The sequence below is a fragment of the Suricata suricatta genome, chromosome 9 (assembly GCF_006229205.1).
Source record: "Suricata suricatta isolate VVHF042 chromosome 9, meerkat_22Aug2017_6uvM2_HiC, whole genome shotgun sequence".
Lineage (NCBI taxonomy): Eukaryota > Metazoa > Chordata > Mammalia > Carnivora > Herpestidae > Suricata > Suricata suricatta.
In genome coordinates this window covers 84,121,624-84,143,952 of record NC_043708.1, presented here as the reverse complement: position 1 = coordinate 84,143,952, position 22,329 = coordinate 84,121,624, and the positions used below count along the sequence as shown (strand labels likewise).

The 22,329-nt window shown below is 39.6% G+C and overlaps 2 protein-coding genes across 11 annotated transcripts in view; one reads left to right on the top strand and one right to left on the bottom strand.

Annotated features, from left to right (window-relative positions):
• CASC4 (cancer susceptibility 4) overlaps positions 1-11,624 on the bottom strand; it is a 108,624-nt gene extending 97,000 nt beyond the window's left edge. For 3 of the 4 annotated variants that reach the window (XM_029951365.1, XM_029951368.1, XM_029951367.1), the window contains exon 1: positions 10,972-11,624. In XM_029951365.1, coding sequence (XP_029807225.1) covers positions 10,972-11,298 — 327 coding nt within the window. In that variant the 5' untranslated portion in view covers positions 11,299-11,624. The remainder of the gene's footprint in view (positions 1-10,971) is intronic. The other variant, XM_029951369.1, reaches the window with a different exon arrangement.
• LOC115301461 (UPF0428 protein CXorf56-like) overlaps positions 11,501-22,329 on the top strand; it is a 53,528-nt gene continuing 42,699 nt past the window's right edge. Inside the window, exons 1-2 of one of the 7 annotated variants that reach the window (XM_029951373.1) lie at positions 11,501-11,598; positions 11,853-12,167. The gene's annotated coding sequence lies outside the window, so the exon portion shown is untranslated. Of the gene's footprint in view, positions 11,599-11,708; positions 11,724-11,752; positions 12,168-16,191; positions 16,263-17,886; positions 17,958-22,329 lie in introns of those variants that run through there. The other 6 variants (XM_029951374.1, XR_003913122.1, XM_029951372.1 and 3 more) reach the window with 6 other exon arrangements.

The following is a 22,329-nucleotide window of genomic DNA, read 5'->3' as shown; positions in this document are numbered from 1 at the left end:
TACACCCACCAGCAGAAGAGAATTGTAGTTGTTCTACATCCACACTAACACTTAGTATTGTAAGTCTTCCTTTTTTTTATGGTGAAAATAGTTATATTTAGATTTAGCCAGCTGGACTTAGTTTAGATGATCCCAATTTTGTTGGCAACATCCAAAGCGTCATAGTCAGGAGTCAGTTGAACATATGCCTTCTTTTCTCCATCAGGCCAGATTATTAGCATTGACCTTGGCCACATCAATGTCACAGAGCTTCTTCACAGCCTGTTTGATCTGGTGCTCATGTGGGTTTGACATCCACAACGAACATAAGTATGTTGTTGCCTTCTACTTTATTCATGGCTGATTTGGTAGCCAGGGGGAACTTGATGATGGCATTGTGGTTAGCTTGTTTCTCCTGGGGGTGCTCTTTCAAGGATATTTGGTCTGTCTTTGGAGACGCAGGGTCTTGTGTCACTGGAATGTAGGTGATGTGCAGATTGATTTTTATGTGTGACTGTGAATGCCTTTCAGAAACAACGCTGGGGTGCCTACGTGGTTCAGTTGTTTAAGCGTCCGACTTGGGCTCAGGTCATGATCTCATGGTTTGTGGGTTTGAACCCCGCGTTGGGCTCTGTGCTGACAGCTCAGAGCCTGGAGCTTGCTTCAGATTCTGTGTCTCCCTCTCTCTCTGACCCTCCCCCACTCATGCTCTGTTTCTGTCTCAATAAGAAATAAATGTAAAAAAAAAAAAAAAAGAAGCACCATTGTCTTGGCCTTCAAAGCCTTTGCTTTGGGTTTGGCTTAGGGAGAGGCAGAGTTTCCTTCATCACCTTCAGCACCATCCTCATGAAAGGGCTGTAAATCTTTTTTTTTTAATTTTTTAATTTTTATTTTTGAGAGAGAGAGACACACATAGAGTGTGAGCAGGGGAGGGTCAGAGAGAGAGGGAGACACAGCACAGAATCAGAAACAGCCTCCAGACTCTGAGCTGTCAGCACAGAGCCCGACGCGGGGCTCGAACCCACAAACCATGAGATCATGACCTGAGCTGAAGTTGGCTACTTAACTGACTGAGCCACCCTGGTACCCCTGTAAATCTTTTTAATGTAGGTCATTTTAGAGGCACCTGGGTGGCTTACTCAGTTAAGTATCTGACTCTTGATTTCGGCTAAGGTCATGATCTCACAGTTCATGAGTTAGAGCCCTACGTAGGGCTCTGCACTGATAGTGAGGAGCCTGTTTAGGATTCTTTCCCTCTCTCTGCCCCTCACGTGTGCACTGTCATTCAAAATAAATAAATAAACTTAAAAAAATGCAGGTTGTTTTAATGGGTATGGAGTAGTACCCCCCTGTGGCTTTAATTTGCATTTTCTTGGTGGCTAATGACATTGAGCACCTTTTCATGTGCTTATTTGCCATTCACGAGTCTTCTTTGATGAAAAGTCCATTCAAATCTTTTGCTCATTTTTAAAAATTGGGTTGTCTTGTTTATTTATTTTTATTGAAGTATAACTGACACACAGTTATATTAGTTTCAGGTGTACAATATAATGATGGCCAATTATGCTACGCTCATCACAGGTATAGCTACTATCTGTGACCAAACAATGCTGTATTACACTACCATTGACTATATTCCCTATGTGGTACTTTTTAACCCTTTGACTTATTCATTCCATAACTGGAAACCTGGACTCCTACTCCTACTACTCCTCTTCACCCATTTTCCTGATGAGTTATCTTTTTATGGAGATTTAGGAAGTTTTTATACATTCTGATACAATTTTTCTGTCACTTAAATTTACTGTGAATATGCTTTCCAATCTGTGTCTTGCTTTTTTCTTTTAAAAAAAGTTTTTAAAAAACTTTTTCGAGTTTTTAATTTGATGATCTAATTTATCAACATTTTTCTTTATGTTCATGCTTTTTGTGCCCTCAAAAATCCATTCCTATCCTAAGTCACAAATATTTTCTCTTGTGTTATCATCTAGAAGATTTATAGTTTCACCATTTACATTTAGGTCTGTGATTCAAGTTAGTTTTGTATATGTTATAAGGTGGCAGTTACTGTTCTTTTATTCCCCCATAAAAATATCTAGTTGTTTTAACATCTTTTGTTGAAAAGACTTCCTTTTTTTCCTTTCTTTTCCCCATTCCAACTTGGCTCTTTTTTTTTTTTTTTTTTTTTTTTGTAAACTGCTTTGGCTACTCTAGGTTATTTGTATTTCCAGATACATTTTAGAATTAGCTTGTCAGTTTCACAAAAAGTCTGCTAGAGTTTTTATTGAACCTTGTATTAGTTTTTTTCCTAGGGCTCTTATAACAAAGCATCACAAACTCAGTGGCACTTAAAACTTAAAACAAATGAAATTTATTCTCTCATAATTCTAGAGGCTAGAAGTCTAAAATTAAGAGGGCCACGCTCTCTCTTTGAGGGCTCTAGAGAAAGATGCTTCCTTGCCTCTTTCTTAGATTAGTGAATGCGAGTAATCCTTGTCATTACCTGGCTTGTAGATGCATCACTCCAGTCAAGGCCTCCATCAACTCATGGCCTTCTTTCCTGTGTGTCTTTGTGTAACCATGTCCAAATGTCCTTTTATAAGGATACAAGACATTGTATTAGAGTCCCCACTAATCCAGTAACCCATAACACTATGTATCAGCACTATGGACTACTGAGAACCCATAGGAGGGGCGCCTGGGTGGCTCAGTCAGTTAAGTGTTCAACTTCATCTCAGGTCACAATCTCATGGTCACAATCTCATGGTTCATGAGTTCAAGCCCCACACCCAGTCTCTTGTTGACAGCTTGAAGCCTGGAGCCTGCTTCGGATTCTGTGTCTCCTTCTCTCTCTGCCCCTCCCCCACTCGCACTCTGTCTCTCCCTCTCTCTCAAAAATAAATAAACACTCAAAAGAAAAAAAGAGCCCATAGAAAAAAATTTTCAATATAGTCCTTCCTTAAGGTACTTAAAATTTTATTGAGAAGACATCATTAACATACAAGAAACTACCAGTGAAAATGAAAAAACAAAATAACTTAGTGTGGCTCAAACAGTAAGTGTAAAGAGTGTCCAAGGAAGGAAAAGCATGCCCTGGGTCAGAAGTCCCAGACAGTTCAAAAGCTGTGCAAAAGACTGATTGAACAGAAAAGAGATAAGAGACTAAGAAAAGGAACAAAAGTACAAACATAGGAATTAACATGACACAGAAAGGCAGGTGGGAAGACAAAAGCAAGCAAAACAACATGTCTGGATCACATTTTGAGTCAGGGGGAGACAGTGGGAGACAAGGTAGTTAAAGACATTAAAGGTTAGACATCATAATTAATGCAGTTATATAAGCCCTCTGAAAGGAAAGTTTGAGGAAGATCGGATTTGCTTAAGGGGGAGAACTAACTGAAAGAAATAGAGACCTAGGCAAGGAGACTAGTTAGGAAGCTACTGCTTCATTTCCAATCAATTCTCTATTCTGCAACCAGAGTGATGTTTTTTTAACTCAGTCTGATCAAGGAACTCCTCCATATGTTGAATCACTGAATATGAGATGCTAGGAATCAAAAGATGACACCAAAATTTCTAACCTCTTTCTTCTTTTTTTTTTTTTACTTTATTCTTAATTATGGTTGCATGACCAAGGAAGTATAAAAGGGTTATAGTTTGGAGAGGAGGAATGAATTTTGTATGGTTTATGAATAATTTGAGGTAGCAATTAAATTACAGCTAGAATTTGGCCAGATTATGACTGGTGTGACAGAGGCAAAGGCAGGAATTACCAGGTGCAGCATGTTAGAAAAACTGTAGTAGGGTGATCCTTAAATCACAAAGGAACAGGTAGGTCTCCAGAGAGTCAGTTAAGGAAAATATAGGAGGAGTGAACTAAGCCTAACTAAAAATGGACCAGGAAATGGGGGAAGAAAAAAAGTCAAACAACAAGACCAAAGGGTGAGGCAGGTAGGCCAGAGGTGGGACAGGATGTTGGGCAGGAACTCTCTATCCTGGAGAGAAGGCAGAATGTAGCTGTGGAATAAGGAAGTAGATGTAGAATAATAATAGCTAATACAATACTTACTGAACACTTCCTGCTTGCTTGCTTCCTTCCTTCCTTCCTTCCTTCCTTCCTTCCTTCCTTCCTATCTTTCTTTCTTTCTACTATATGGTAGGCATTATTCTGAGCATGTTAATGAATTTATTCATTAAAACTTTATAAGAATGAGAGGTAACTATTATTGTCCTCATTTTACAGATGAGGAAAGTGAGACACAGAGAAATTAAGTCATTTGCCCAAAATTATACACATGCTAAATGGAGCACCAAGACTTGAGTCCACAGTCATAAACACCCACTGTGCCAAAGTTTTACATATACACATTTGGTATGTGTCTGAGCCTTGTAGACACACACACACACACACACACACACACACACACACACATACAAGCTAAGGATATTCTTTTGGGGAAAAAAACATAATATGTTTCTCATCCTCCTTTCTGGCACATAACCCTTTCCCTATTAACCAAAGGTGTGTACTGCCTCAGGGAAGACTGTGGTTGTTAAAGGGAAAAAAGGCTATTTGTTATTCAGCCTCAAACCTCAAAACTGACTTTTTTTTTTGCAGTTGTAATAATGCAACAATCTGGGGGAGGTCTGTTTCTACATTATAATGGCTCTTTTTAATTACCAAGAACTTGACTTGGCTCACATGGCCCACACAGCTTTAATGTAAACTATACATAGGAAGAATTGAAGTTCGGATAAGAAAAATGCTCTTACACACAGGAAGGAGAAGGAAGGGCCCTTCTGACAGAAAGAGGAAAAAAGGCATTGTGTATGTCATAGATTCCCTCCAAATCCATGTATTAAAGCCTCAAACCCCAGAACCTCAGAATGTAACCTATTTGGAAAAAAGATCTTTAAAGATGTGATTAGGGGCGCCTGGGTGGCTCAGTCGATTTAGCGTCGGGCTTTGGTTCAGGTCATGATCTCACGGTTAGTGGGTTCGAGCCCAGTGTCAGGCTATGTGCTGACAGCTAGCTCAGAACCTGGAGCTTGCTTCAGATTCTGTGTCTCCCTCTCTCTCTGACTCTCCCCTGCTCTAGCTGTCTCTCTCTGTGTCTCAAAAATTAAAAAAAATTTTTTTAAAGATGTGATTAAACTAAAATGAGGCCATTAGGGTGGGGCCCTAATGCACTGTGACTGGTGTCCTTAAAAGCAGAGGAAGAGACACCAGGGATTCATGTGCAAAGCGGGACAACCATGTGATAACAAAGCAGCAAGAGGCAGCCATCTGAAAGCCAAGGAGAGAAGGCCCAGAAGAAACCAATCTGTTGTATTTCAACCTTGGACTTTCAGACTCCAGAACTGTGAGAATATAAATTTCTGTTGTTTTAGCCATCCAGTCTGTAGCATTCTGTATGAGAGTCCTAGCAAACTAATACAACCCTCTATAGGGCACTCCTTTAGGGGAAGGCAAAAAAATAAAATAAAATAGGGGGGAATCCCAGAGAAGTGGGGCTTGCTTCTTACTTCACTGGACAACTTAAACTCCCTTAAGTTATTTCTGTATTCTAACAGCCCAGGCAACAGATTGAAAATGGCAGGATAGTATAATAAATTGGAAGAAGTTCAATATCCCCTTTCTGATTCCTTTGGAGCAGGGATTCCTAGATTTCCAAAGCTAGCCTGACAATAGCAGTGAACACACCTAGCACCTAGATCTTAGTCTCTAATACCATTTTCCAAAAAAAGGAACAAAGGCTCCTTGGAGAAATTGCTGATTCTAGGACTGGGGCAGGAAATATGTAAGATGACCTGGGAGCATCTTGTAGTGCCAGAAAGCAAGTAAGGGGCATGTTATAGTAATGGGTATTATGTCAAAGGGATATAGGAGACAACTCAAAGAACTCCCAGTGGCCAAATTGGAACAATTTGAGCAAAAGAATGAGTAAAGTGGCACTGGATTATAACTTAAAGTATAAAATAAATATCCATGAATCCATACTAATATAAATAAAGGATTGAATAAATTCATAAATGAAGGAAAAGAGACAAAGGTCCACATAGAAGGATTCCAAATGATTTACATAGATATTCCAACCTTAAGGACGTAGAATGTAACTCCCCACTCATTAAGTGCAACATGTACATAGTAACTTCCTTTCAAAGAGTATAGTATGGAAAGGGAGAAAAAAAGAGTAACTTTATGGTACCTTACAGGAGAGAAACCTGACAAACAGATAAAGCCAGGTGATCAAGGTTAACATCAACAGTGATAAGTCATTTTGAGAGATATGCCATTGATATGATATAATAAGATGACACTTTACCTCTGTGGTCTTCTTCCCTAAATCCATAAAAAACCACAATCCCAATCTAATCCTGAAAAAAGCATCAGATAAGTCCCAATTGAGGAATATTTGACCAGTGATCCTCAAAACTGTCAGGGTCATCAAGAATAAAGCCTGAAAAACTGTCACTACCAAAAGGAGCCTACAGAGACATAATGATTAAATGTAATGTGGTACTCTGGATGGGATCCTGGAACAGAAAAAGGACATTAGGGGGAAAATGAGGAAACTGGAATAAAGTATAGACTTTAGTTTATAATTATGTATCATCATGGGTTCATTAATTACAACAAAATACCATATTAATATAAGATGCTAATAATAGGAGAAACTAGGTATGGGATATATGGGAACTCTCTGTACTATCTTTGCAATAATTCTATGAATCTAAACTTATTCTAAAATAAATGTTTATTTAAAAAAAAATAAGATAGCCTGGGCAAAGGACTGCCTTGCCAACATCTCCTACCCACACATCATACCTAAGGCATCTCAACAGGGCAAAGGAATTTTTGGTGTGGAATATATATTGGGAAGAGGGGATTATCCAGGGGGTGATGCTTCCATAGGATCACAATCTCCAAAAAGAGTAAAAGAAGTACCTGGTGTCAGGCATCCAAATACCACTGTTGATACTTAAGATAAAGACCACCGAATACCCCCAAAACCTCTTGCAGATCTCTTCCACATTGCCTTGGGAACATATAAAACTTAACTTACACCTCAGACATTACCCTGAAAATGACAATGTTAACAGGATGCCTTAGGATGCAATTAAGGAAATCTCAACTTGACTGACTTAAATAATGAGGAAAAATTTTGTATCTCACATAATAAGTCCCAATATTCTACTGCAATATTCTACTCCATAATCTTCAGTGCCCCATTCATTCTTTAGCTAACTCTCCTGGCACTCTGGTTGTCTCCATTTCAGATACCACATGCAGAAGGAAAAACATCTGGCAGGAGAAAAGACCATCTCTTCAAGTGAGACTCTTTTGAAGAATGCTTATCAGATATTTTGTAGAATGTCTTTCAGTATGAGTTTGTCTGATGCTTTCTCGTGATTAGACTGGGGATTTTAGATTTGGGGTAAGAATACCACAGAAATGCAAGTGTGATTCTCTTAAGGAGCTAGGAAACTTCCCTTCACAACTCACCAGTCACACATATCATAAGCCCCTACCTAAATTAATCAGTAGGAAGAATAATGAAATTATCATAATCACTTTAGACCAATCAGGAATTTGTCCTGAATCACAAAGGCAAGAATATATACCAAACAAAATAGGGCCAGTCTGCAAAAACGAAAGGGGTGCCCATGGATACTGAGCAGGTATCTATAGGTAAAAACCAGTGTCTATAGGTAAAAACGCTGCAAGGCAGAGTCTTTATTCAAGAGGCTACATTAAATGAAGAAATCTGTTTTAATATGGAAGACACTTTTCATTGTCCAATTTACTCATTCTTCTAATACTATCCCCACCCAGAAGGATTTTTAGATCAGTTATAAAAAATAAGAGAGTGTCAGGCTTTGTTTTTTCTACAATCTGATTTGTAATGTGTCAAGTTTGACACTTCTACATATATGTCATCTCAAATCTGTATAATACCCAGGCAGGTACTAAGATCTCCATCTTACAGATGAGGAAATGAGTCCAGAGTAGTTTAATAACTTGCCCAACATCACAGCTAGAAACTGTATTAGAATTCTAAGCTATATCTGCAGTCTTCAAAGCTTGCAATATTTTTTAAGCTACCATATACTTCCCCAGTTATCAAGGGAGTAGAAGCAACAAAGGAAACACCTCTAACAGATATAATTCATCCACAGTTCATCTAGACCAAGATGAGGCTTTCTATTAGCAGCTCAAAGAATAAACATGCATACACACTCCAACAAAGATACTATAACTAGCTTAAAATATGGAACTGATAGACAAGTAAAAGATTTAGATTAGCAAGCCTGTTGCATAAAGTAGTCAAACAAAAGTAGTTAAGATGCCTTGGGCAACATTTCCCAAACTAGTGTGCTTTGCTGGATCCCATGTACCACGATAACAAGTAGGCCATGAAAAGAGTAATCTGTGATCAAATGACCTGAGAGACTAGGTGAAACAAAATTAAACAGGCTTATTAACCAACAGATTAACCAACAGGCATTATGAACTCTATTTATAAATAAACTCTCGGTTTATTAATTTATTTTGAGAGCAAGTGCAGGGGAGGGGCAGAGAAAGGACGGGGGGAGAGAGAGAATCTCAAGCAGCCTCCTCACTATCAGCACTGACATGAACCATGAGATCATGACCTCAACTGAAATCAACAGTAGGACACTTGACCAACTAAGCCCTCCAGGGCTTATACCCCCTCTACTTATAGGATTTAACATTTACTTGGAAAAAAGAAGGTTTTCCTTTTTAATCCTGACCACTTGTAAACAATTCCTAGGAGGGTATTCTGTTTAACACCATTTTGAGAAATACTACTCTAAAGGGAAAGCAAAGGCCCAAAAATAGAATTTATTATTAGGGGGCTGGAGGCAAACAAACAAACAAACAAACAAATCCAGTAAAGAATACAGTGAAGAAGGTAGGAAGCAAATCTTGATAATTCAATATTATAGAAGCAAGAAAGGAGATGGTTTCTAAAAAGAAAATCAACAGAACTAAACTACTGAGAGATTAAATAAATTGAGAATTAAAAATGTTTGGATTAGACTAGGAAAACTGTCACTTGTGACCTTTAAAAGACTAGCTTAAGAAAGGGGTTGGAAAGAAGGATGAGAGGCAGAATTTAAAAGGTTAGGACAGAAATGATAAAAGAAGTAGATGAAGCATGTAGAGACCACCAATAATTGTAGTTCAGCAGTGAAAGTAAAAAAAGAAATTGGTTGGTTGGAAAAGGAAGCATATAGAGGAATAAAAAAAAAACTTCAGAATGGGGGTCACCTCTACCTGGTTGAAGATAAAAGTGAAACCATACTGAAAGAAACATAATAACACATCAGTAGATGGAAGAAATGGGATCCAGAGTATAAATGACTAGCAAAGACATCTTTTCTTTCAGATTGGAGAGAATCTGAATAGCAATGCCTAGCCAAATCTAAAGACCTTCTTATAATATTCAAAAATTTCAGGGATTTCTTTCTACTCCACTCAAGAGGATTTTTCAGTCTTTAGAGTTCAGTGTGTAACAAGTGTATAAATTTGCTGATCTGTTGCTCCTCTCAGAGGATGTCTGTTATGGGGGAAAGGAGAGGATGATAGAGCTGCAGTTAACTGAGGGCCCCAAGCTGCATGGAATTAAAAGTTAGGTATAGGCAGGTGACAATAAAGAAGTTGGGAGCTCATGGGATTTTAATTTATAATGACTTACTATAAATGATTTTTAGATACTAAATGAAAACTTACAATAGGAACACACAAAAAGCAATCTGAAGATTACCAAAGAAGGGTCTAGAAAAAAAGGCATCTACTTAGCCCACTCAGAAATTTCCACAACTCTGCTATGCCAACAGAAGTTGCATAAGTCATAAATTTATAACGTAACTCTAGGGGCGCCTCAGTGGCTCAGTTAGTTGTGCGTTGGACACTTGAAGTCAGCTCAGGTAATGGTCTCATGATTCTTGAGTTCCAGCCCAGCGACCAGCTCTGCACTGACTGTGAGGAACCTACTTGGGAATCTCTCTCTCTCTCTCTCTGCCCGTCCCCTGCTCACTCACTCTCTCTCTCTCTGTCTCAAAAATAAACATTTAATATTAAAAAAATAACAATAATGTAACTCCAATATGCTGGTGAGAAAAGACTATTTAGTAGCAGGAATAGTTACAGTCCAGTTTTAAACTTCTTTAATTTAAACTTTGTATGGCTTTCTATCTGCATAAAATACCAACCCTAAGAGCTATGTAAGTATGAAAATTTTCATTTTTATTTCTTTCAAGAACAGCAAGAACACTGACATGACATTCTGTTGCTTAGAACATTATTATAGATTCTTCCTTTTTGTCTAATTTCATTAACAATTCAAATTGAGTACATAATTTTGAATTAACTGTGCCCAAGTCACAAATATGGCTTATATACGGCTCCAGAGCCCATTTATCATAACGTTTTGATCACACACACAGCAGTAGCATCTGATTCTTCCACTACCTAACATATCAACCTACAGAATTAAAGAAAAATCATACTGCTTAAAATATATGTAAGTATAGAAGCCTGGGGAGACCCATTCTTTAAACGAAGAAATTAATATTGATCAGTATGCGTGGAATAAGGATAAGGCACTAATACCTACACCAAACCCGGCAGTCTCCAGATTTGTGTATCTGTAAACCTAAAGCAGCCACCTAGGCCAGATGATTGCTACTGCCAGCTCAGCAGCTGAGTTGGAAGAAAAGGCGGCATCCACACACAGGCCACACTTGAGAACCAGAACTTGTAGCCAGTTTCGTCTGGTAGCGACCGGAGAACGTGGCAGTGATAAGCCGGGGAAAAGTCTGACAGAAAAAGGATTTATTGGCGGTAAGGGGAGCCTCCAGGGTTGCAATCCTGGAAGGCATAAAACAGCCGCGGGAGGCTAATGTCCCTACCCCAGGGTTAAAAGACACTAGGAGGGTTGGGAGGAGAGGGCTCGTCCTTACCTTGTCATCCTCGCATCTTTTCCCCAGGCCCTCCCTGGCCTGCAGCCGGCTGCTCAGGCGGCCGTAGTCGGCCTCCTTCTGGTCGATCTGTTTCTTGTGCGAGTCCACCAAGAGCAGGAGGTCCGAATTACGTTTCTCCAGGCGCCCACGGGCCACCTCGGTGCGCTGGACCTGGCCCTGCAGCTCGGCCACCTCCTCCTGAAGCAGGACGTGGCGGGAGGAGATACTCCAGTAGTTGAAGGCGAGGACCGCGATCACCACCAGCAGCACCACCAACACGAAGGAGGGCAGGCGGCCAGCCCGCCGGTTAGCCCCGAAACCCACCATGGGGTCCAACTAGGCTGTGCCCTGAGGCCTCGCCACGGACACCTGCGGCCGGAATCTCAGGCCTCAGTAGCTGAGTTGCCTGGGGGACGCGGCCCCAGGGCCGGCCGAAGGAGGAGGCGGGCCGATCTGCCTGCCTGCGAGCCGGAGAAGGGGGCGGGGCCGCAAGCCGCAAGCCCCTCCCCGCCCCCCCTCCTCAAATCGGGCCAAAGCGCGTTCCCAAGGCTTTGAAAACGACCCTGCACAATCCGGGTGGAACCAGGAGATCCCAGCAGCCCGCACCCGAGGCCCAACACCTCAGGGGTGAGGGGCGGGGAAAGGTGCCGGAAGGGGGCGGATTTAACATTGGCCCCGCCCATTGGCTGGGCCCGGGTCGCTTAGGGGGCTACTGCCTAGTTTCCGCCTACGCCCCCTCTTCTCGCGAGAAAGTGAGTTTCTCTCGCCGTTTGCAGGCGTTTCTCGCGAGTGTTATCTGTGTCGAGAAATGTTCTGTTAATTTGGGTGCTTGTGTTACCTCTTGTACCTGAATTCGAATCCTTTCCTTTTTTACCCTCTAGATTTCCTTGGCCCAAGGTTCATGGAGTGCCTACCCTACCCTGGCCCTCGTGAGAGTTTTTGTTTTTGAGGACATCTAACAGGAGGTGAGATCCTGACAGAAAGGGCGACTAGAAAGGCTTTGTACTTGCTTCAGTAGAAAGATTTTCTCGTTTGTGCTAACGATGTGGAGAGTAAAAAACAAAGACCAAAAAATAGCGGTGCGCCAAATATTACAGAGAAAAATCAAGAGAAACTAAGCTCTATGACTGAAGAAGGTGGTGCCAGCCAGGTTTCCAAGGTTGCTTCTTTCACGGAAGGGAAGAACTTCAGAATGTGTGAGTTCTTAAACGTACTGCTGCTTTTGCTTTGAGACCGACTTCCAAATAGAAAGTCCAGAAGCCCCCTCAATGAATGATAACTAATGTTACTGGCAGCTAATAACTCTGAGTTAGGAATAATAGCTCTTTTACAAATTATTTTTGCATGCCTAGTCTCATGTTATTCTCTCAACAACACAGTTTTACAGGTGAGGAATCCAAGACACAGAGCTGTTCCAGAAACTTTCTCTAAGTCCCATATCTTGTTTGAGAGTTAGACTTGGATCCAGGTCACTGTTCCCTTAACTTCATTGCTCTTTGCATTATACCAGGCTAACCGTTACTGTATGTTCAGCATTAGTCATTGTGAGGAAGAAAAAGACCCACCTCTTGTTTTTTCTGCAGCTTTCCTTTGTCGTGGCATAAAAATTTTTGGAAGTTATTGGCTCTGCCTTGTTTAAGGAGAAGATGGAGTTGCTTTATTTTTCAAACTTCAGTTTCAAGAACTTCCATGCGTGTAAAATCTCAATAATGAAAAAGCTTTGGTATTTTCATTCCAATCAGGGCAGGAAGACTTGTCATCTTTGAATAATTATTCTATGCATCCTATCCCTTTCAAAAATGAAATAACTTGCCTAATGGTCCCAGGGCAACTGGGAAGAATTATTGCACCTTTAAAAGTGATGATTTCTCTCTCATAGTTACATAAAAACAAGTAACACCAAAATTATTAATCTTTAGTTCACATCAAACTTGAACTCTTTGCTCTGGCTTCATGAGATCACAGAAATCCCTTCCACTCTCAAATGACAAACCAACTTTGGCAAAAGGGAGTAAAGCAAAAAATAGGAGATCATTGACTATAATGATCCTTCCCATCTGTCCTTTCCTCAACTTCATAATGGCCTCGCTTTGTGTAGACAGCAGTTGAAAATTAACTATAAAATAGTGTTAACTGCTATTACTCTTGCCAAAATGTTTTCATGTTTATATGGAATTCTGACATATAAAATTTAATATTGTACAAAACACATTAATGTATTTATTGTTGAGAGAGAGAGAGAGAGAGAGAGAGAGAGACAGCATGAGCAGGGGAGGGTCAGAGAGAGACACACACACAGAATCCAAAGACAGGCCCCAGGCTCTGAGCTAGCTGTCAGCACAGAGCCTGAGGCCGGGCTCGAACCCACGAACTGTGAGATCATGACCTGAGCTGAAGCCAGATGCTCAACCAACTGAGCCACTCAGGCGCCCCTCAAATACATTTTTTAAACAGGTGCTTAAAAGAACTATTTGTTTCTTAGTCCATTATTCCATTTTACAGATGCAGAAGTAATGTGCTTAAAGTGATATGCCTAGCAGGAGGCAGGGCTGAATCTTGAAAAACAATCCTCTTTTGACTTTTTCCCCAGGGGAAAAAAAATTTTATTCCATTTTAATGGTTACGTCTTCAAACTATTCTCCCTACTAAAGGAGCCAAATCCACATATTATCAAGACAGTGTGTAAGTGCCCTTCTATAGATGGTTCTGGATTAGGCATTAAGCAAATCTAAGTAAAAGTCAATTCCTTAAGCCAAATGATAAAGGTTAACAACAACATTGATGTCATGTTAGTATCGTGTATCCTTGATATGACATGATAAGAGTACCACTCTGTGGTTTTCCTCCTCCAAACTCCTAACTCTAATCATTACAAAAAATATCACAAATTCCAGTTGCCTCAGTTGGACCAGTAATCCTATAAACTGTCAAAGTCATCAAAAACAAGGAAACTCTGAGAAACTTTCACAGGCAAAAGAAGCATAAGGAGACATAACTACTAAATGTAATGTGGGGGGCACCTGGGTGGCTCAGTTGGTTAAGTATCCGACTTCAGCTCAGGTCATGATCTCACAGTTTATGGGTTCGAGCCCCACGTCGGGCTCTGTGCTGACCACTCAGAGCCTGGAGCCTGCTTCAGATTCTGTGTGTCCCTCTTTCTCTGCCCCTCCCCCTTTCGTGCTCTGTCTCTGTCTCAAAAAGAAACATTAAAAAAATTTTTTTAATGTGGTATCCTGGATAGGATAGGATCCTAGGACAGTAAAAGGACAGTAGGGGGAAATGAAGGACAATAGAAAAAATATGAACTTTAGTTAATAATAATGTGATGATTGATTGATATAGATGTACCATGCTCGTATGGGGTGTTAATAATGGGGGAGATTGGATGTGAGGCATATTAGAATTCTGTAATATTTTACTATTTTTCTGTATTTCTAAAACTGCTCTGACATAAAATTATTTCCCAAAAAACATTCTGTCTTTTGGGATATCTTTTAGGTAATTATGTATAGACATAAATATGTTCAACATAGTTGAAAGGCAGTATAATCACAGAGAAATAATGTTTCAAGATATTTATTTGCAGGGTAAGCATCTATTAAAGTGGCAAGTGAGGCTGAGTAACAGGAATTTTGTGTTTAAATGTAGTTTTCTTTACAAGCAAAAATCATGTCATTCATTTCTCTTGTGTAATCCAGACCCGGTTTTTGAGCTCAGAACACTATTTGGCATATGTCTTCAGTTTATGTTGACTCAAAATATTTTATGTGCTCCAACTGAACAGAGGAGTGGGTTATTTTATAGCTTGTTCTTCAATATTTATTTTTTAAAAAGATTTTACTTTTAAGCAATCTCTACACCCAACATGGGGCTTGACCTCACAACCTCAAGATCAAGAGTCACATGTTCTATCGACTAATACAGCCAGTCACCTCATTATTCCTCAATATTTATGACATTGGGTAGGACTAGGTTAGAGAAGGTGGCAGCTCATAGAAATACAAAACAAACAAACTTGTTAGGCAAGTTCTTTGCATTGTAAATGGGGGAAAAACAAAACTGGTTAAAGCAAAAAATTATGTATATCTTAGAAGCATACTAGAATACTTCATGGTAATATTGGAAGAGCAAGAGGAACTGGGGTACCTATAGGGGACTCAATGCTTCCATGATTCAGTCTTTTTGTTTCTCCTCCTTACTTGGCTTTATTCTTTATTTCTTCAGATAGTATTTTTCTTTGCAGACAGAAAATATGGCCCCAACATCCCCAGGATCACATCCTGCTAGTTCCATGATCTGAAAAACAAGGGAGGTCTGTCTTCTAGCTTTTAGTACAAACATGATGAAGGAAGGATTCTGGTTGTCCAAGCCTGATCATTGCACACAACTTATATCCATCACTGTGGCCAGGGAGATAAGGTATTACGATTGGCCCAGCATAAAACACTGCCAATGACTAGTAGTCAGTCTGATATAAAGAAACAGAAAAAAAATGTTGACTCAAGCAAATACTACTGCATTTCCTTTTTCTTGAGATATATTATCTTCCTTCCAATTAAGAAGAGTTAATAAGTGAATACATTGTGAGGAAAAAAAAAAAGACATTGTGTTGCAGGTTGGTTTCCCCAGGAAACAGGGTCTGAGATGGAGATTCATAATAGAAAACATAATAGGAGGAAAACAGTATTGGCAGAGGGAGAGTTGGAGTGCTATGAAAGCCTCAGCCAGTGTCACTGAGAGCTCTGAAGTTTTGTGGCCTTCACAGTTGTCCTGAGTGGAGGGTCCAGGCCTTTTATTCATACATCAACCAGGTTTTGGATAGTAAGGGGAAAAGGCTAGCAGGCTATGTGCTAACTCCAATCAATTAATAGCAATGTCTGAATTACTGTACTAAAAAAAAATTGACAAAGTGTATCTGAGCTAAGTATGGAAGAACACTACGATCAATTTGTAATTTGTCCACAGGTACAGAGGGGGTATGATGTTATGCATGAGAGGTGGATGCTATGATGCAACCCAGATCCCCTTTCAGCCATGAAGGACTTATTCCCCTAACTGCTGGGAGTACTGCCAACAGAGAGCCTTTAGCTATCAGCTCTTTTCAGAATTGCCTCAGTTGAAGAGGACTACCTTGTGAACAGAATGCCCCGTTCCCATGGCAATCAACAATGAATACTAGTCAAGAGAACACACTTTTGTTAAGTTATTTCCTACATCAAACCCATTTCCTATGGTTGTATAGCAAGAGACAATGTACTATACGGGTAATGTGGGCTCTGGAGTAAGAATGGGTGAGTTAAAATTCTCTGTCTCTTACTAATTTTATAACACAGGCAAGATACTTAACTTCAGTGCCCCAGGTTTCCCATTTCCAAAGTGGCATATGAGTTAGGATTAAATTTGGCTCTATATAAGGGGGAGAAATACTTGAACAACATAGGTTTTTTTTTCTCTCTTACATAAAATATATCCAGACACAAGCAACCTAAGACTCGTATGGCAGGCTCTTTTAAGCGCACTACTGTCATCCCTACAGTATAGACCTCATCTTCACTTCCAGATTTGACTTTATTGATCCAGGAAGCAGAACTACCTTCAACTTTTAAGAAGACTTTTCCAAATGTGCATATCCACTTCCTTCTCATTGATTTGAACCTAGTCACATAGTCATCTCCCAGAGACAAAGGAGGCAAGGAAATATAGTCTTACAGCAACAATGTTTTCAGTTGAAAATTAGGGTCTCTTAGTAAAGGAAAAGATGGAAAAGTATAGGGAAGCAAAAACAAATCCTGTCACAAATGGGGACAATAATAATGCCTATCATATAAGGCTGTTGTGTGAATTAAGTGAGTTGATATATGTACCATGCCAAGGAGGAACTAAGATGGAGGAGTAGTGGGAGGACCCTAGGCTTGCCTAGTTCCTTGAACTCAGATAGATAAGTATCAATTCATTTTGAATACCCAAGAAATAGATCTGTGGACTAATAGATCAAACAGCACAACTAGAGAGACACAAGAGGCCACATTGTGGAAGGTGAGAAATGCAGAGACATGATTTGGTAGAGAAGTGAATCATAGGTGCTGTGGAGGGGAGGGAGCCCTGCTATGGAGAGAGGTGAGAGAGAGAGAGAGAGAGAGAGAGAGAGAGAGAGAGAGAGAGAGAGAGAGAGGAGTGCACAGGGGGTGGCACCAGGAAAACACTTCCCCAAAACCATTGACTGGGAAAACAAAAGGGACTAATTTTTGTGACTCTTTACAATGGAGCTCAAAGACTAGAGTTTTAGAGGTCTGTGGCATGGCAGGTGTGGAGGCCTGTGGGTGCTACAGTGCTCCTGTAGAGGAGGACAGATAGCCTGGGAGCAAATGTAACCCTCTGTGGATCCTCTGGGATGCACTGGGAGAGATGGTTTCCCCTTCTTGGAGCACATCTGAGAGAGGTGGCATTATCTTTCCAGGGACAAAGGAGCTGGCAGGGACCATTTCTCTACCCAATCCCTCAGCATAAACTAAATTCATTAGGCAGCACAGCACCAACAGGGGCTGCTTAAACCACTTACACCAAGCCCTACCCCCCCCCTTCTCTCTGTAGGTGATGCTTTTCTGTCAAGTTTCCCTGAGAACCAGCACAGCAGGTGCCTCCTGCAGAAGACCAGCCCAACTCCCCCATCCCCACCTTCCCCAGCCCCTGCATGCACCATGTCTGCTAACCATAGAATTCTACAGAGCTTCAGCTCTAGTGGAAATAGATTCAAGTCTTTTTTTTTAACAAGCAGACCAGAGCACACCTAGTTAAAAGTTGCCATACTCTGGACAAGGTCGAAACAGTTCCCACTGCAAGCAAGGGGAAACTCCACAGAGGACTGAACTGCAAGCAAGGAGAAATTACACAGAGGACTGACCTGAGGGAAAGAGCAGACAAAACACAGCAGTGAAGTGCACACAGCATACACAAGAGACACTTGCTGAAGCTCCAGGCCCTGGAAAGTATGTGACTGCTTCTTTCTAAAACCCTTACTCTCAGGAGCAGGAAACATAACAGGCTTTCCTAACACACACCAGAAATCAGAGATGTAGATAAAATGTCAACATAGAGGAAATAATTGCAAAAGAAAAAACAAGAAAAGGTCAAGGCCAGGGATCTAATCAAAACAGATGTAAGTAATATGCTTGTCCAGAATTTAAAGCAGCAATCATAAGGGTACTAGCTGGGCTTGAGAAAAGCATAGATGACACCAGGGAATCCCTTACCAAAAAACTAGTCAGGCTGAAACTAAAAAAATGCTATAATCAGAAATTTTAAAATGCTATAATCAAGATGCCAAACTAATGAATATAATGACCACAAAGATGGAATACGTGATATAGAAATTAAAATTATAGAGGCACCTGGGTGGCTCGGTTGAGTGTCCGACCTCGGCTCAGATCGTGATCTCATGGTCCATGAGTTCAAATCCAGCATCAGGTTCTGTGAAGACAGCTCAGGGCCTGGAGCTTGCTTCCAATTCTGTGTCTCCCTCTCTGCCCCTCACCCACTTGTGCTCTGTCTCTCAAAAATAAATAAGCATTAAAAATATGTTTAAAGAAATTAAAATTATGGAAAATAATGAGGCTGAAAAGAAGGAAAGAAAATATTGGATCATGAATGTAGACTTAACGAACTCAGCAACTCCATAAAGTATAATAACATTCGTATCAAAGAAGTCCCAAAAGAAGAGAGGGAAAGGGGATCAAAAGGTTTATTTGAGCAAATTATAGCTGAAAACTTCCCAAATCTGGGGAAGAAAACAGACATCCAAATCCAGTAGGCACAGATTATTCCCATCAAAATCAATAAAAGCAAGCCAACACCAAGACATACCAGTTAAATGTGCAAAATACAGATAAAGTAAAATCCTAAAAGCAGCAAAAGGATTCCCTAACTTATAAGGGAGAACAGGGATCCCTGGGGGACTCACTCAGTTGAGTGTCTAACTTCTGCTCAGGTCATGATCTTGCAGTTCATGAGTTCGAGCCCCATACCAGGCTCACAGTTGTCAGCATGGAGCCCACTTTGGATTCTCTGTTCCTCCCACCTCTTTCTTCCCCTCCGCTGCTCACTTGTTCTCTCTCAAAGATAAACAAAAACCAAGGGAAAAAAATAAGGTTAGTAACAGACATATCCACAGAAACTTGGCAGGCCAGGAAGGAAGTGACAAGATATAATCAATGTGTTGAATGGGAGAAATATGCAGCCAAGAATACTCTATCCAGTAAAGCTGTCTTTCAGAATAGGAGAATTAAAGGGTTTCCCAGACCAACAAAAACTAAAGGAGTTCATGACTACTAAACTAGCCCTGCAACAAATATTAAAGGGGATTCTGAGGGAAGAGAAAGACCAAAAGTGATGAAGACTAGAAAGACACAGAGAAAATTTCTAGGAACAACAACTTAACAGGTAATATGATGGAACTAAATTCATATTTATCAACAATCACTCTGAATGTAAATGGACTAAATGCTCCAATCAAAAGACATAATGTATCAAGATGGATAAAAAAAAAGAGAGACCAATTCTATATAGTGCCAACAAGAGATTCACTTTTGACCTAAAACCACCTGAAGACTGAAAGTAAGGGGTAGAAAACAATTTATCATGCTGATGGATGTCAAAAGAAAGCCAGAGTGGCCATACTTATATTAGACAAACTAGATTTTTGTTTTGCTTTAATTTTTAGAGAGGGAGAGAGAGTGTGTGAGTGGAGGAGAAGGGCAGCGAGAGAGAGAGAGAAAATGAGAGAGAGAATCCCAAGCAGGCTCCACACTCAGCACAGATCCTGACACTGGCCTTAATACCACGAGCCTGCAATCATGACCTAAGCAAAACTCAAGGGTCAGGCACTCAGCCAACTGAGCCACCCAGGTGCCCCCAGACAAACTAGATTTTAAACCAAGGACTGTAATAAGAGATGAAGAAGGGCACTATCATAATAAAGGGGTCTATCCAACAAGAAGATCTAACAATTGTAAATATTTATGACAGTAATTATGACTTGGGAGCATACAAATACATAAAACAATAACAAACATACAGGATTCACTGATAATAGATTAGTAGTACAATAGTACTACAATAGACGTACAATAATAATGGAGAAGTTTAAAGCCCACTTACAGCAAGGGACAGATCATCAAAGCAGAAAATCAACAATGAAACAATGTCTTTGAATGATACACTGGGCCAGATGGACTTAACAAATATATTCAGAACATTTCATCCTAAAACAGCAAGTATACACATTCTTTTTATAAGTGCAAATAGGATATTCTGCAGAATAGAACGCAGAATAGAACTGGGTCACAAATTAGGCCTCAAGTACAAAGAGATTGAGATCATATCATGCATATTTTCCAAACACAGTAAGATGAAACTTGAAGTCAGCTACAAAAACAATTTGGAAAGACCACAAATACATCCTACTAATGAATGAATGGGTCAACCAGGAAATTAAAGAAGAAATGAAAAAAACACATGTAAATAAATGATGATGGAAGCACATGGCCAAAGCTTTTGGGATGCAGCAAAAGTGGGCATATGAGGGTGATACATAGCAATACAGGCCTACCTCAAGAAGCAAGAAAAATCTCAAATATACAACTTAAATTTACACCTAGAGCAGCTAGTAAAAGAACAACCAATGGCATAAAGCCAGATGAAGGGAAATAATAAGGATTAGAGCAGAAATAAATAATATAGAAAAAACAAACAAAACAACACCACCACCATTAGCACTGTAGAACAGATTGATGAAACCAGGAGGTAATTTTTTGAAAGAATTAACAAAATTGATAAACTAGCCAGACTAGTCAAGAGGAAAAGAGAAAGGGTCCAAATAAAGAAATCACAATCAACATCACAGAAATATAAATAATTATAAGAGAATATTATGAAAAGTTATATGCCAGCAAATTGGGAAATCTAGAAAAATAGATAAATTCATAGAAACATATAAACTACCAAAACTGAAATAGGAAGAAATAGAAAACTTAAGCAGACTGATAACCAGGAAATAAATTAAATCATTAATCAAAAATATCCCAACAAACAAAAGTCCAGAGCCAGATGAATTCCTAGGAGAATTCTACCAAAGATTCAAAGAAGAGTTAATACCTGTTCTTCTCAAACTGTTCCAAAAAATAGAAATGGAAGGAAATTTGCCAACCTCATTCTATGAGACTAGCATTATCTTGATTTCAAAACGAGACGAGGACTCCACTAAGAAGAATTATGGGCCAATATCCCTGATGAACATGGATGCAAAAATTCTCAACAAAACACTGGCACATCGAATATAATAGTAAATTAAAAGAATTATTCACCACAATAAAGTGGAACTTATTCCTGGGCTCCAGGGGTGGTTCAAAATTCACAAGTCTACATGATACACCACATTAATAAAAGAAAGGATAAGAAACGTATGATTCTCTCAATAGATGCAAAAAAAAGTATTTGACAAAGCACAGCATCCATTCTTGATAAAAACCCTCAACCAAGTAAGGATATAGGGAAGATATCTCAACATCATAAAGGCCACATATGAAAGACCCACAGCTAATATGATCCTCAATGGGCAAAAAGTGAGAGCTTTTTCTTGACATTCAAGAATAAGACAGGGAAGTCCAATCTCACCATTGTTATTTAAAATAGTACTGGAAGTCCTAGCCTCAGCAATCATACAACAAAAAGAAATAAAAGGCATCCAAATCAGCAAGGAAGAAGTCAAATTTTCACTATTTGCAGATGACATGATACACTCTATATAAAACCCAATTGACTCCATGAAAATATTGCTAGAACTGATACAAACATTTGGTAAAGTCACAGGATATAAAATCAACATATAGAAATCTGTGGCATTTCTATACACCAATAATGAAACAGCTGAAAGAGAAATCAAGAATAGATCCCATTTACAATTGTACCAAAAACCGTAAGATACTTAGGAATAAACTTAACCAAAGAGATAAAAGATCTATACTCTGAAAACTATAGAACACTTAGGAAACAAATTGAAGATGACACAAAGAAATGGAAAAACATAAAAACATCCCATGCTCATGGATTGGAAAGCAAATATTGCTTAAATGTCTAGATTGCCAAAAGCAATCTACACATTTAATGCAATTCCTACCAAAATACCACCATCATTTTTCACAGATCTAGAGCAAACAATCCTAAAACTTGTATGGAACCACAAAAGACCCTAAATAGCCAAAGCAATCTTGAAAAAGAAATACAAGGAGGGAGGCATCACAATTCCAGACTTCAAGTTATATTACAAAACCGTAGTGATCAAGACAGTATGGTATTGGCACAACA